The sequence below is a fragment of the Rhyacophila brunnea genome, unplaced genomic scaffold (genome assembly GCF_057557595.1).
Source record: "Rhyacophila brunnea isolate RB1 unplaced genomic scaffold, BYU_Rbru_1.0 scaffold_20, whole genome shotgun sequence".
Classification (NCBI taxonomy): Eukaryota; Metazoa; Arthropoda; class Insecta; order Trichoptera; family Rhyacophilidae; genus Rhyacophila; species Rhyacophila brunnea.
Genome location: NW_028232860.1, coordinates 26,237,507 through 26,254,246, shown reverse-complemented (window position 1 = coordinate 26,254,246; position 16,740 = coordinate 26,237,507). Strand labels below are relative to the sequence as shown.

The 16,740-nt window shown below is 36.4% G+C and overlaps 1 protein-coding gene across 1 annotated transcript in view; it reads left to right on the top strand.

The window, feature by feature from the left end:
- The window catches only part of Myo81F (unconventional myosin 81F), a 217,115-nt gene that overhangs the window by 184,903 nt on the left and 15,472 nt on the right, over positions 1-16,740 (top strand). Inside the window, exons 6-23 of the mRNA XM_085948590.1 lie at positions 546-736; positions 1,035-1,134; positions 2,269-2,408; positions 2,754-2,921; positions 3,385-3,645; positions 3,868-3,993; positions 5,304-5,543; positions 5,830-6,047; positions 7,019-7,246; positions 7,872-8,013; positions 9,857-10,095; positions 10,459-10,693; positions 11,121-11,229; positions 12,353-12,791; positions 13,114-13,186; positions 14,397-14,574; positions 14,684-14,844; positions 15,837-15,965. Of these exons, the coding sequence (XP_085804716.1) occupies positions 546-736; positions 1,035-1,134; positions 2,269-2,408; positions 2,754-2,921; positions 3,385-3,645; positions 3,868-3,993; positions 5,304-5,543; positions 5,830-6,047; positions 7,019-7,246; positions 7,872-8,013; positions 9,857-10,095; positions 10,459-10,693; positions 11,121-11,229; positions 12,353-12,791; positions 13,114-13,186; positions 14,397-14,574; positions 14,684-14,844; positions 15,837-15,965 (3,377 nt within the window). The remainder of the gene's footprint in view (positions 1-545; positions 737-1,034; positions 1,135-2,268; positions 2,409-2,753; positions 2,922-3,384; positions 3,646-3,867; positions 3,994-5,303; positions 5,544-5,829; positions 6,048-7,018; positions 7,247-7,871; positions 8,014-9,856; positions 10,096-10,458; positions 10,694-11,120; positions 11,230-12,352; positions 12,792-13,113; positions 13,187-14,396; positions 14,575-14,683; positions 14,845-15,836; positions 15,966-16,740) is intronic.

The following is a 16,740-nucleotide window of genomic DNA, read 5'->3' as shown; positions in this document are numbered from 1 at the left end:
TAAATTAATGCGTTGGGTGTGATTTTTAATTATAGCTATCTTAAATCAGCGCAGTTAGAAACAGGGTTCGTTGAGCTTTATCACTAACAAAACTTTGAACAAATTGTTCCAACAATTCCACTACAGCCTTTTTTTTAAATATGCAAACAAGGATCAATCTAATAGATTCAAACAATGATAACCATGACTAGAATATATCGTCACTGTTCTGGCAGAAGACACTAATTCTAAAAAATTACATATTGAGTTAGTTATGCCAAAATGTTCTTTATTTCAAACTTTACCGTCTGGAAACCTTCTTAATAAATAAACAGTCTTTATTTTAAAGTCATCCTTTTTACGATTACTTAATAAACTCACATGATAGACCATTTCAAACATTTTAACAACTTCAAAGTCAAATTCCTCAAAACTAGTATTCTCCAATTAGTGTGTTCTGCTAGAACAGAGACGATATTTACAAAGGCTGTCAGAAAACAAATGAGACTGCACGGTAACAATGTGAAATTAAAACGTTAAATGATAGTCATATTGTAAATTTGCAGGCAATGCGAAAACTGTCCGGAATGATAACTCGTCAAGGTTTGGCAAGTTCATGCAAGTGTGTCTGGATGCCCGAGGAGCCATCGCCGGTTGCATCGTCCAAGATTATCTTCTCGAACAGTCTCGCATCACATTTCAAGCACCGCAAGAACGAAATTATCATGTTTTCTATTACCTAGCCGAAGGTGTCAAGGTTGGTTAAATTGTTTTCCTATAGTGGTAATTCGAAATTTGGAGAACCAAAATTCGAATTATGAATTACAACCAATTACGAATAATTGAATGATATAAGCATTACCATAATATAAAATGGTTTGAATAGTAAGTGGTCTTCTAAGATTATCTTTTGCTTCATCCAGCGATTAACACCGCGGTTTTCCATCACCCTGTCTTCTTGTAGATGTAGACCAACTATTTTAATTCCTACCTCGTAAAAATATATATACAATAGTTTATATTTATTTAAGTTTTCTTTGTAAATCAATTTACAGAGTGACCCCGAACTTCAAACAACTTTGCATCTCCGAGAAGCTGCCCATTACGTTTACTTAAAGCAGTCTGGATGTCTTGGAGGGGCTGGTGCTCCACCGGGTAAGAATACTAATAAAAAAAACTACAATCAATGTGAAATACTTACTCCAAGATGTTGAAGACAACCTTCTCCATGATATAGACAGAGCCCAAGTACATAATATAATGAAATTAAATGTCGGCCAACTCTCTCAAATTCAACGTTTGTTGGATGTACTATCAATGTTGGATCAATAGTAGTTATAGAATAATTGGAAATATTTGCCATGAATATTTTCTTTTTCGAAATATGTTAATTCATCGCAACAATTCTATAAGTATATTTGAGGGATTTTGTTTAATTTTTATTGAACTTTTGATGTTTTCAGTCAATATGTTTGCGTTTTGGCAGCGTAAAACTACAATAAATTTACTACCCAATATAGTAGTATGTAATTAAAAGATAACATTAAATTCATTTTCAAAAAACATAATATTGTGTACGTGTATGCTTTCTTATTAATACCGAAAATACCAGTATTTTGATTTTTTGAAACCGGTATTTCCGGATAAATAATTTAATACTGGTTTTGAAATCCCTAATCTAAACAGAGCCTAATTACACATGAGACAAACGATTAAAGTAGCTGGAAATTATTCTACATTGCAGATTCATTATAGCAAATTTCACATTGCTATCACTTGTAATTGCTTGCGTTTGCAACCTCAATGCCAAGATGAACTCTGAAGCTTGAATTTGTTGAATGGATGATATTATTTATTTTACTACATACATTGAAAATTTCAAATATAAATCATATTCGACTTGTACGGAAACATTCATGTTTTAATAATCCTTTACTGCAAAAATAACCGCAATATTATCTTCAGTTTGTACATTTTTATCTCTTAATTTTAACTTAACTTTTCTAATCATTTTAGTCTACATAATTTTGTACTGCAAATTTCTCATGGGATGTCTCTGGAATTGGAACGCTAATAGTGTTTGAACAAACTTCATTGAATTTGTTATAAGACTCGGTCACGGGAGACTTACACCATATCCAATATCCTTTAATGTTGTTTTAAAAAGACCATAATGAACTTAAATCCTATTAAAGACAGCGAAATAAAATTAAGATATATTTTAAGTAACTTTTCTTTATACATATTTATATGTTTCACTTATTAATGTTTGTATTGTTTAATTTCCAGGAACAGGGTGCAAAGGTGAATCGGAGCGCCTGGAAGCCCTAAGGCTTGCCTTCACAGTACTGCAGGTGCCCCCGCACATGAGCGAAGGTCTTTTCAAAGTGCTCGCTGCTATTCTCTGGCTGGGAAATGTTGATTTTGAGGTTAGATTTTTTTTTCAATTCTTCATGTAAATTGTCTATAAATAGATAGATACTACGCTTTACCACCGTCACCTGATGTGGTACCTTGTTCTATAGAGACAGAGCCTAAATATATGAAAGTGATGATGGAAAAAATATTGCTTATTCTAATATTTAAATTTAATCAACACGTATTTTTCTATTGCAGATTCATTTGTAGCAAATATCACACTTTTGTGGCTCGATTTTGTTTCTATGAAATGGATCTATATGCAAGAACTTAATTTTACAGGAGAGAGGGTAACACTTCTCTCTTATCCTCTCTATATTAAATACAATTAATAATTTTAATGATTTATTTTTCAGGATGTGGACGGGGAGCGTTGTGCCTTGGTGGGTGGGGAAGAAGGAGAGGCAGTGAAAGCTGCGTCAGCTCTACTCGGGCTGTCCATTCAGAGAACCGCTCAAGTCCTGCTCCAGCGACAGATCAATGTGCGGGGAAACATCACCGAGATACCACTCCGCCAACAAGAGGTAATTATATTGTGGCACATTAGCATTAGTTTACTGATTTTTTTATAATATGCTTAACTTTTATTTTACGAGAAATGAATGTTAGGTGCTTGCACAATCTTACTAGTTTTATGCTCTGGGTACAAACTTTCATTGAGAAACATGTGAATTTGCCAGACTCAGAATTCGAAACTGAGACTCACGACTTTAGAAGCCGACATGTGACCATCGTGGTCAAGTCACTTGCTTCATACCAGGTACTTCAAGCAAAATGTATTTTTAAATCAGATGGCTTAATCGAGTAGTATTTTTCCAAGTTTAATTGGATCTCCTATCTGAAACTCAATTTTCTTTTGAGTCATCTGAAAAGTAGTGATTTAAGACTTATCCCTTTCGCACAAAGAAATATGGTACATTTATACTTTAGTGCTTACAAACAGCATGATCCTATTTAAAACTAATGGGTATTGATTATTATTTCTAGGCGCGCGAGAACAGACACGCCATGGCGAAAGCTCTGTACTCAAGAGTATTTGCGTGGTTGGTGTCACACATAAACCGCTGCACCAGACCGCCACCCTCCCCTCCGCCCGCGCACGGCCACGCCCGCTTCCTCGGAGTCCTCGACATCTTTGGCTTCGAGAACTTCTCCACCAACTCCTTCGAGCAACTCTGCATCAATTATACTAATGAGAAGCTGCACAAGTTTTTTAACCATTATGTCTTCGCCCTGGAACAGGATATCGTGAGTTTGTTGCCATTTTGTTTTCGTTTATTAATACTCACCCATCCTTACATATTTTTGTCTGTCAAGGCAGACGGTGTGTCACTGCATTCTATTTACATGTAGGTATGCCAGATGTTTGATTAGTGACCGTAGACGATTATATAAATTGGAAAATTTCATAATTTTTCGATTCGATTCGATCAGGCCTAATTTATTTTAAAAATAATTATCTTTTTTCAGTACCGGCAAGAAGGAATCGTATTTTCTCACATTCAGTTTACTGACAACACCGCCTGCTTAGAACTCATCGAAAGACCACCGAGGAGTTTGCTCAAACTTCTGTCAGAACAGTGTCACATGCCAAAGGTAAATAATTCAAATTACTTGTTTTGAATCATTGTACATTACTTTTATAAAAGAATTAGGTGTAACACCACACTTTTACTATGAGATTTATTTTCCAATCAAAATGAGTAGATAAACAGTCAAACACTTTGGCGTTATTATTTAATTGAAAAATACTGTAAAATCGTTCATAACTGCACAATAATATGAAGTGTAGACACAATATCAAAAAATAACAGTGAAGTGACAGTAAATCAGAAATACCAACTCAGCAAATGCTATTATCTATATAGCTTACGTACTTAACACATTCACTGCTGACCAGTTAATTATCACATTTAATTATCATGCTAATAGTATCTAATGGCCACGCACCAGTCGCGTTGTCAGCGCTAAATGAGTTAACCATGCTTCATTCGTTCGGTAAATGGATTCAAATGTCCTATTAGAAATAGTGTACAGGCGGCCCTCGACTTTCGAACGTTCTACATCCGCACAATTCGCTATTTCGTATATTTTTTTAAATTTAGATTTTTGTTGATAATGCAAAAACTGTGCGTTTCCATGCAGTCGCTCCTCTCTCGTCTCGTCTCGTCATCTTTTCAAATAGGTAAAAGGGTAATTTTCAACTATCTCTTGACAAGTTTATAAAGAAAACACTTCATTGCTAATTTTTTCGACCATGTCCGATCCTAATAGGTTCATATGGGCCTACACAGTGTGGAGGTTTGTATTAACAGATTTTGTTTTTACGAGAAATGTCAGCCACTTGCTCAACCTATTAGATCCATACTCTGACTCATATACATATTGAAAAACAATATGTGTACTTGCCAGACCCAGAATTTGAACTTGGGACCCACGACATTATAGGCCTCGTTAACTTTATTATCTTCTTCTTCGACCATGTCCGATCCTAATAGGATCATATGGGCCTCCACAGAGTAGAGGTTTGTATTAACAGATTTTGTTTTTACGAGAAATGGATGTCAGCCACTTGCTCAACCTATTAGGTCCATACCCTGACTCACACACACATTGAAAAACAATATGTGTACTTGCCAGACCCAGGATTCGAACCTGGGACCCACGGCATGATAGTCCAACGCTTATGCCGCGCGGCCACCGTGGGCGTTAAACTTTATTATACCCATTGATAAATAAATATTTTATAGTACACTTTTTGATGTATTTTTTACATCGCTCTACTTTCGAACAAATATTCAGCAACCAATTTCATGCAAAAGTCAAGGGCCGCCTGTATAAGACATCTTCTATATTTTCCAAAATCTTTGTGTAAGACAAACCAATAATGTTATGTATCTTTGCAGGGGTCGGATGCAGCCTATTTGAACAATGTCCATGGTGAATTCTCAGAGCACAACTGCTTTGTGAAAGGTGAAGACCGCAGACGTTGGGAGTCTGAGTTTGGGGTGCGGCACTACGCTGGCACTGTCACATACTGCGTGGCCGGCTTCGTCGACAAGAACCGAGACACGCAGCAGGATGTCTTCCTGGATCATCTCAGCCGGTCTGAGAACCTCTTTGTCCAGGAACTCACTATGTATCAGGTTAGTCAAAGAGCTACACCACATATCAATACAAAATTTCAAATTATCTTATTGGCATGCTAATTAATACCTACATAACACTTGCTAATACTTGCTTCTTTTGATTGATGTGGATTTATCTTCATCTGCATGCAGCATGCAAGTTATTCAGATGCACTGACGGTGATGATCTTTTGAGTGGACTTGGCATCTATTCATGTTATATTACTTATTGTTAAGGTAAGATTTTGTCAGCTTGGTAGGGTGATTTAGGATTAATACGATGGAAATATTTCTACATTTTCAGGAGAACGGGTACAGCGTAGCAGGATCTCCGCGCCCGACAAGTGCATCGAGTATCAATAGCATCACAACGTCGCCATCCCCCCTCCCCGCAGCCTCTCCCGTTACCCTGTCCGTGTCTACCAATCAGAGAGGCACTTCCAAAGGCCGGCCAACCGTCTGCGATACTTTTCGAATGCAATTGCAGCAGTTGGTTGATGTTCTACAAGCTACAAACCCATGGTAAAAATTAAATTTGAACAGAACTACTAAATGTACAGTCTAAATGCCTTGTTGACTCGTCTTGACTATACGGCAACCTTTTTATGAAGTATTCAGTTCACCAGCAAATTGAGGTATTATTCAATTCACTAATTCGTTTCTTCTGACAGTTAGGTATGATTACCATACGCCTTCTTTTCCCCGAACATGTTCTCTTATTGACTGACGCCTTTCAATTTTATCTGGCTCTCCGTGGTCTCCTTGGCATGCCCTTCCAATACCATAATTATCTCAAAACCATAAATTTTACGCCTTTTTTCCTTTATGGTCTTTTAGAGATACCTGTGAACAAAAAGAACAAGCTAAAACATAGCTTTGAAACTGTCTGCTAGAGGCAACACATAATAACGAAGAAATTGTCAGTCTGTCAGTCACAAAGTATTTGCCCTTCATTATAAACATGTAAACTAATCTAGTATTTCATCTGTATACCTGTTCGCCGTTCGATTTACTCATACTGTGCCTGTAAATGTTCAACTGTAGGCGGCTCTCGTGGTGCAGTGCGTTAGGCGCTGGATTTCCACCTGTGAGTTCTGGGTTCGATTCCCAGTGAGGACGCAATATTTGTGTGCTTTCTCAAAGCCTGGGTGTTTATGAATGTTCAAAATTACTAACAACCACCTTGTACGAAAAAGCAAGGACATGGTTATTAATAATTCTGAAAAACAAAAAAATTGTACAACTTAATGTGGGTAAACACAGTAATCACGGAAATAACATATTTTTATCATTCATCCTATATTTCCAACTTGCTCACACCCTTCGACTAAATATGATCTTGGTCAGTGGATTGATTGTTAACATAATGGAATCGCAACAGAATAATCCATATCTTAATACCATAAAAATGGATGAAGATGATCAGAGTCTTGACCAGGTGAACTTTGGAGATTATAATAACTATATTTTATACAATACACATTATATTCCAGGTATGTGCGATGTATCAAGCCAAATAGTGAAAAGGCTCCAAGAAGATATGACGGAGAGATGGTTTTGGCTCAGCTCCGTTACTTGGGAATGCTGGACATCGTGAGAATTAGGCGAGAAGGCTTTCCTGCTCATTTGACGGCGCCTGCTGCTATGCAACGCTACCGCTGTTTGCTGTCGCCTGCTGCTAGGAAAAAAATTTCCACTATGCCTGTCAACGATGCTGTCAGGTATTAAATAATGCATCACTATTCTTTATGCCTCGGTAGTGAGGATTTAAAACTGTAACATGATTTTATTCGGCTGAGATGCCAAAATGAAAATATTGATGACAGAATAAAAACAAATGATATAGGAAAACAAAAAAAAGCAGATTTGAAAACAGAACAAAAGAGTGTAGTTTTCTTCACAGCAGTGTTGTTAACTGTATAATCAAGAGACATAGACAATGTAATACTTGTTTTCATTCTGATGTCGACTACATATTTATTATATTCATCTACTAACATTTTTATTAAAAATAATGAAACTATTTTGGTAAGAATGTCGCCAACAGTCAAGGGTTGCCAGTGTACATAAACTTTAATCATCTCACATATTTTAAAGTGATCTTTAGTGTAGACATGCAAAAATGATGTTTGAATGTTGAATAATTAAATCGAACATAATAATATAAAAATGACAGATAAAAGATGATGTTAAGTTGATTGTAAGTATGCTTTGGCGCTAACCTAACCCTGTTCTTGTTAATAATAATTACAACTCTGCAAGTTTAGTTTAGTTAAATCTGTAGTACACAGGTTTGTTTTAAGAATATTTATTCAATCGATTGATGAATTAATTTTTTCTTTTCAGTCTCGTGATGTCAGAGATGGGTATCGAAGATGGGCAGTGGCAAGCAGGACGGAGTAAGATATTCTTGAGAAATGGAGCGCATGCATCCTTAGAGGAAAGACGGGCTCACATCCTGGCTAAACAGACACTAGTTATTCAAACAGTAAGTGATTTTTATTGACAGATTAGTGTGTAATTAGGGTAACCCTTCAATTACTATGTCATGGGAAAGTATTCTTTTATTTTCTACATCACTAAATGTTGATGTATAATTTGATGTCAGTTGAATTTATTAGGTATCTAATCCGTATCTAATCTGTGTCCGGAAACTTGTACGTATGCAGTTCGCCGTATCACACTTTACCGTGATCAGAAATATATGGCCATATATTAAAGACTGTCTAACCTCTTTGGGTTGTATAGAACTGACATAAAATTCGTGTCTAAATAAAACACGGTTCTTGTCGGTTTACACTTAACAGGAAGCCAGCAGCAAACAAATTTGGAAAATAGCCGATGTACTGGATAATTTGTTAGATTAGGTTAGGTTTTCATTCTTGAATTCATGAATTTCGCCAAAATCAGCTATGAAAATTGAATTAATGTTCATATTGAATCTAACAAAATTGGAGACCGTGTAGTATACGGTCATCTCTTTCCAATAAGAAACCTCACGGCGAACTGTGCCACGGTGAAATGTTTTACATACAATTTACATGTAACCTATCTAATCTCCCAATGAATCTAAAGTGTATCTTGCAGAAATATTTTTCATGCCCAATTTGTCATGTAAAATAGAAATGACGCTACCTTTTGAGATCCCTGTAACCTCAATTATCTCACTCAACTTTAATCTTCGGTCACTTAACACCATATCGTGGATTTTATTGATCATTTCTGGTGAAGTCACCTCTACAGGACGTCCTGAGCGTGGTTCATCCTTTGTTGATGTACGACCACGTTTAAATTCATTTAACCAGTTATAAATAGTTGCAAGTGAAGGAGCAGATATGCCGTGAACTAAATCCAACTCATTTTTTATTTCCTTTGCTGTTAACCCTTTTATATTAAAATGTTTAATAACAGCTCTAAGCTCAATTTTCTCCATTTTCCATTTTTCCATTTTCCACAAGCATTTTTTTTTTAAATGTACGAGAAACACACAACTCGACCAATCTGATTGAAACTTCGCAGCATACTGAATCGGTAGTGCCGCTGCATGAAAACAAACCGCTTACAGTACTAGTTGCGCCACCTGTCGGCTTTTCTAAGGACTTATTGACCCACCCTCGTAACATAGGGAAAAAACAAAGAAATATATATCAGCATTGATCCAGGTTGATGATGATTTAGTAACAATACGACTATGACTCTAATTTTTTAGTTTGATGCACTGATCCACCGCCATCTTCAGATTAATAAAGCCTGAGCATAACTTTTTGCACAAGCATTGAATGGTCCACTTTTCAGCTGTCAAAATCAAATCCTAGATTGCTTAACATATTGATTCGCCCTTTCTCGTTTCAAATTGAATTATAAAAAAATTCTCAAATCAAATATATTAACTATCAGTGTTATTTATAAATAATGTACATTCCTGTTATTCATCAGCTGTCAAAGTCAGACTAGTCCTTCACACAAAAACCGGTGGTAAAATCGATTTCCAAAAAATATGTAGCATTGATCTATGCATTACATTTGTAGAAGGTGTGTTAATGCTAGTGTATTATTTATCATGTAACTCATCTATCCAAATCAAACGATTCCCTGTGTGAACACGATAGATGCGTCAGTATGAGCACTTTATAGAACAATGACAGGTCATCCATAGACAACAACGGGAGGGGCGGAAAAAGTAGGACCAGTCGTTGTGAATGTATCGGCTTTCTACTTGAGTCGGTAATGACCGATCTGAAAGTCTAGGTCTTCTGGCAATAAGATATAATTTTAGTGAACAAATTAATATAATAGTCGTGCCGAATTGCAATAAAATATTTCAATTCTAGTGGTGGCGAAGCATAGTACAGCGACGCTGGTACCTAAAGCGGCGAGCTGCCGCACTCAGTCTTCAAGCGGCGGTACGAGGGTGGCGGGCCAGAGCGGCCTTCCTCAGATTACGACGCGCAGCTCTGGTACTTCAGAGGCATCTGCGAGGCGCTTTCGGGCGAGAGGTGGCTGCAGCCCTTCGAGAGATGAGGCGAGTCGACGAAGAAATGCAACGCAGGGAGGCTGAGGCGCAAGCAGCGTAAGTTATCACACATTATCGTTGGAGGTAAAACTTCATATATTATGCTCATGCAAAAGCTAATGTTTTCAATGAAAAATGATATCCCTAACGATAGTATCCGATAAGTATCCTATTATTAACGATAAGTATCCTATTATTGTTCAGACTTTAAAATTCAATGATACATATTAAAAATGCTCTGTTTTACACTTAAGCAGAATTTGCTTAGTTAACTTCCTGTTTTACAGTGCTGAATGTCTGAATTGCTCTGACCCACTTGTGGTGCATTAATCACTGTTGTGTGTTCACGATAGGATAAAGCTTAAGTGGAGAAATCGGACGGACGTTAATTGACTAAAACACCATTTATATAACTTCCAGTGCTGAAGCGGCAGCTGCAGCTTTGAAAGAGGGAGCTGTGGCTCCTGAACCCAAACCGGAGACCACAACAACTACCGAAGAACTGTCTCGTCCCGGGGCCTCTGTGGATCTCGACAACCTGTTCGCTTTCCTGGCTGATGTATCCAACGGAGGCAGGTCGGCACCTGCCAAGAACCAGACCATCGAGGAGATCGGAGACCGGATGGATCAGCTCGTCGGAGATCTTGATGAGGAGGTCCATATGACTATTTTTTATATTCAAAATAGACAAATTATTTTTATGCCCATTTGTTGACTTCTTCCTATCAGAAAATTAGACCACCACAAGCCGCTATCGTATCATATTATGATACCATATCAAAATGTAAATCTCTCTTGTAGCATTACTGAGTGATATGGTCAGGCTAGTAAAATATAGTAATTGACCAACGGGACTCTCCGGGGCCTTGTTATTTAGCGTTGCAACGCTGGTCACGTCGGAATAAATATGCTTACATGTTATGTAAAATTATGCATATTCAATAAAGAATGCTGCATTCTTATATCTTGTGTATTTATATTCATTTAAATAGAAATTATTTTAATTATCGATAGTTATCATTTCAATTTCTCTAATAGTCCTAACTCTGTGTTATATAATATACATTTCTATTAATTTTCAGTTGGAGAATGTCCTGCAGGCGGAGATGCGAAGTTTGGCACTCCAAAGAGCAAGCCTACCCGCTCCACAAGGACCCCCTCCACCTCCTCCAGCACCATTGCCCCTCATTGGTAAGTACATTTCACATGCAGGTGGTACGAGTACAAGGACAATTTTAGTAAAAGATTGGAAAAAAATATAAAGTACTGAGATCTTGAAGAATAACATTCTCTATAGAATGAAATTATTCCTGGTTTAGAATGCATTTATTTTTGTAAAGGAAAGGAAGTAGAACCTTGGTTATGCATACCTCGATTATCCTGATTTCTTTTTTATTATCGGTTTCATATTATGACTATAAAAATAATGTACAATAATTTAAAAAATATAATCAGTAAAAAAGTGAATTTTTAAAAAATTGCTGTTATGAAGGTTTATTCTGGATAAATGTTTTCTAATTGTCTGGATGTATTGTTTACTTTCATCCCAAATTTGTCCGGATAATCGATGTCTAAGTAACTATAAAGCAATTTCTACAAAAAAAATTCCAAAATTCAAACCAATTCTGTGGAAATTGTATGTATTTGTATGGAAGTAAATGATTTCTTACGGTCAACTTTCCACGAACATAATTAATTATGACGCATCTATTTTCAAAAATTAATATGTCCATATAATTTTTTAATCTTAAGAGCGAACATAAGTGAAACGGCAAATAATTTTCAACAGTATGTGGGACGTAATTTCGGCCGCGTTGCCAGTCGGAGAGCGATAGTCGACTTGTGAGCACTTCAATTTGTTCTGTGATGGCGTCGGAGGAATATATTCTTAAATCATGTAAAGATGACTAAAAAACATTCCGCATGTACTTGAAAAAGAAAACATGTCAATGAATATACTATTATTATTAGTAATATAACAATAAACATAACATTAAATGGACTCATGTTGAATTTTTATGACATATTATATTTCGTTCGGCTCGCGTCATTTGCACAATCCGCGCATCGCCTAGTCACGATCTTTTAAAAGTTTAGTAAAAATACGTAAATTTAATGCATGAAATATATTGTAATGATCTATAACTGCCGAAAAAATGACTTACAGAAACATATTATTTGAAATGAGAGAAATACTTGTTGATATGATTTTGTTTAGATTCATTTCAATAAAAATAACTGAGGTATTAATGTACTTTTATTAGTTTTAGCGACTTTCAAGTATTTGAGATTACAATACTGTTTAATTTCACAGAAACCACCATAATGGTAAATGGCGCTCTTCCACCAACGAAAAAGAAACTTGGCGGAGTTGAACCTATATACGAGTCAGTCCTACCCCGCACTGAACCCCCATTGCCCCCTCCACCGTCGCCCCCACCTCCCCCGCTACCACTTCTATCACCCTCACCTCCCCCACCTCCACCTCCCCTCACACCGCCTCCCCCACCAGCCCCCTTCACAACTGCAGCGCAACAGGCTCCTCTTTCAGTGCCTCAGGCTGTATTTATGCCCCCTCCTCCGAGTGTTGCTGCACCCCCGCCTCCCCTTCCTTGTCCTTCGCCCCCTCCTCAATTTGCTGCCACTAATAATGTCCTGCAAGTGAACAACGTGCAGCCTGTTATGCATCAGAACGCTGTGACACATCTTCCTCAACAGCAAGAGACAAGGCAGCAAATCACTCAACACATGCAGTAAGTCATACATTTTCTCTACTCTACTTGCCATAGAGTCAAATGCTTAGTCATGTTTATGTAAATAAATGGCATTATGCTTCATGTGGCCGATTTTCTGCGACAAACAAAGAGTCAAAATAAATCTCTTCTTATTTTCTATTTACGCTCCTTAGATATGGTGCTCCAAGAATTCCTATAACTCGTCAGTATTCTCATCTTTTGCCAGGTCATACCACCCGTCCTGTAACTCCACCAAAAGATTATACGTACGAATAAATAATTATACAGATCCGCTGTCATGGAATGGACTAATGCACTAAAAAATTGTATTTTCTTATAGGACTGTTCCGGAACAACCGATGATGAATGGCCATGCAGAACCAAATAGTACCATCAACTCTCCAGAACCACAGGTAAACTAATTTTTTATTTAGTTTAATAATTCAATGATCAATTCGCACGTCAGTGTAAAACCAAGACATGTGCAAAAGACATATTTTGGAGATAAAAAAAACCATAATATTTGGTTTATATCTACATTATATCGCATATTCTTTCAGTTACTTCACTTTTACATTATCAAGTTCATGACTTTTGCAGTTGTTTCGCATTTAATCTCGAAATTGAAAAATTTGCACTTGTCTTGGTTTTACACTCACGGTGCGAATTGTTAACGGGCTGAAAATTGAACAAATACAAGTGCACCAGTAATGAACAGTAAATCGATTTCAAAGTTAAATATGCAATCGTAAATTGTACATAACTCTTTTCAACATTCTGTAAATGAGGTCTTGTTCTTAAAAATAATCCATTATTACTATTCCAAGAATGCTGATATATGAGCACAGTGGAACCCCAATTTTACATGCCTGGAATTCACGTTTTCCTACTACTTTAGTGTAATTTCTTCAGTTCCATTTAATTTTTGTACATTTCATTTCTGGTTTACATTTTTATTTCTCGCAATTTTCGTCTGAATGAACACATTCAATTTACTGCATAATTTCAGACACATTTGTGCATTTCTATTTATAGGCATGTCTGGAATCCCATGACCAAGTTTTTTATTGATTTTTGTACCCGTTTAATGTCTCAGCAAAGAATTAGCATTGTCAGTTCAAGGGAAATGGAACATTCTCGAAAACATTAAAGATCGTGTTGACATAATAATATGCTCCAAGCAAATTTCAATTTTACTGTACCTATTGTTTTATTTTTATTAATGTTTTTAGTCTTTGATGGAGCACAATTCACGATAAAACATTCAAATCAAATATAATTCTAAGAAAATAATAAAACATTTCATGCAACTTGTCTTTTGGGATATAAGCTAATAATGGGAATAAAATAGTTACATATAACTTTTCATACTAAGCAGTTACGTCATGTTTTAATCCTATTTCATGCATAAATATATATCTATGTGGTGATGTGAAAATTCCTAATTACATGTACTCGTTGAATCCTCAATTAATGAATTAGTCTTCAATATTTGATTTTACGTTGAATTTTTATATTTCGTGATTGTCATTTCTCATAATGTAGTCTTTGTCTTGTAATATTTAATCTTATTGACTAATTAATTGTATAGTTATGTACTGATTCGTGTATTTTTCATTGCAGAGATCCGGAGCAGCAGGAATCGTGTGCGGGGAGAGAACAGCCCGTCGAAGAGGACGGGTGGAGAGACGGCTGCAGGAGAGGAACGAGCCTCCTGCTCCCGTTGCCCCTGACGATCTTCACCATGACATCCTTGAATTTGCCGAAGTCCACTTCAATCAACATCCTAGATCTCCAGAAGGTCTGCACCAATATCTCTTTATTTTCTACAATGAACCATTTCCATTATGACTAGTGAATTATATTTTGAAAGTAGTGAAATGATACTAAATGTTTTATTTCATTTTTAGGAACCATAATGGCAACACTCACCCGTAAGAATCGCTCCAAGTCCATTGAAATGATTCCCAAATACGAAATGATAATGTACTATAAGGGCAACACCATCCCAACATCACATATACACATGCAGGATCCGGATAATGTCTCCATTGCTTGCAATATATTCAGGGTAACTATGTTAAATTATTTAATCCATTTCAAATCCAAGTTAATCCGCTCACATGTTTTCATTGCGGACACGAGACTTAAGATATAGTAATTTTACATCATGAATGCCCTCAGTTAATACTCCTCGCTGTAATACCCCGTTTAAATGTGCATGGATTTACTGCTGACAGTACATATTATCGCGATCATAACAAGAAAATGCACAGTGTGCATGTTTACATGTCATGTAAACATGTATTATCATGCAAGTTGCAAGATTGCATACATGAATCAAAAAATTTCGGAAGCTTCTGAATTTTCGCGCGACAGTTGGGATTTCTTCTATATCTGCGCCAGCACATTTTGAGGTTTACCGATTTTCACAACCTGTCAAATAGTACTATAAAATGACAACATCACGTCTCGCTTAGCCGGCTCTCACATCTAAACTCGTCTCGACTGCAACACGTCGAATATGTCGATGTGATTTTGACACAAAACACATGTAACTAAATCTACCGCCGCATACTGCATGATTGCAACCTTTTAGTTTGAAAAAAAAACAGCTGGAGTTACATGCAACTATTTTCACCTGACTTGCAGCGTATATTTTCGAAATATCACACTTCATCATCCATTTTGGCTTGCCGTGTGACGTCACTGTCACTGTGAAAGTTGCATGTTGCGCTCGGTTTTGATTTATGACTATTATCCCAGTCGAGACGATTTTCAATGTGCGACTGGGCTTACTCTTGAAGAATGAGATTGGTGAGACAATCAGCACTTTTACGTGTTGTTATTATCGCGATGGTTTAAAATGCACACTATTGCTGCAAGTAAATCCATGCACGTGCACAGGCGCTATAACTGTATTTATTTTAAGATTTAAATATCCCTACAGACACTATCTACATTCTACGGAATCCATAATTAATAATAATCTTCTGCAGAATTATTTTAATCCATTAGAATTATTTTATTTCGTTGATTAAAACATTCGACTGATTTTTGCAGGAGCTCTGCAAATACATGCGTGGAGAAATGAACGCCGACCGAGAAACGCAAGTGATTCAAAGCATTGTTCGGCACGGTATCGAGAGAGAGGAACTCCGAGATGAGATCATAGTGCAGTGTATGCGACAGGTATCGTATACCAACTTAACAAATATTTTCAATTTATAATGTAATTATGCAGTATGGAATGAATTATTTTATCATTAAGATATAGATGACTGTTATGAGTTGAGGCGTCTAATTACAAAAAGCGACAAGCCCAAAATTCAATATTTTCGGGAAACAACGTTTTTATGTTTCTAGCTTCAATTATTTGTTTTAACGTGAGATTTTTTTTCCATTGTATTCTATGTCGAAATTAGAACCAAATGGCAATTTGTTTCAGCCGATAAACTCTTAAATGTAATAAATATAGGCAAAATAAAATTGGATTTAGCGCTACTTGTACTTCACTTTTTAATTTATCCCGCATAAGGCACATATTTCCGTGGCACTGTCATACGTTTACCAGATGCTACAGCATGGGAGACGCCCTTTTCAATATTGAACGTTCCCTTATTGGTTGACATAAACACGCGCGAAATCAACCAAGCTTTAAATAATATGAAAAACGGACTTGGCGCTTTTTGTAATAAATCGAAACTTAAAATATTTTTTTTCGTAGGGTTATGTCGCGTTTTGGAATTTATAGATCAATACATATTGTATAAAATTATACAAAGAATACGTGCGTATTTTTTTCTCGATTAGACGCCTCAGTTATGGTAATTTATCTAGATATTTACAAGAGACAAAGCATGCATCGAAATACTGAGAATCTGACATTCTAATTGCAATATTTTTAACTGTGTGACTTCATAAAACTACACACACTTAATAAAATTGGCCCCTTTCTCCCTTATTC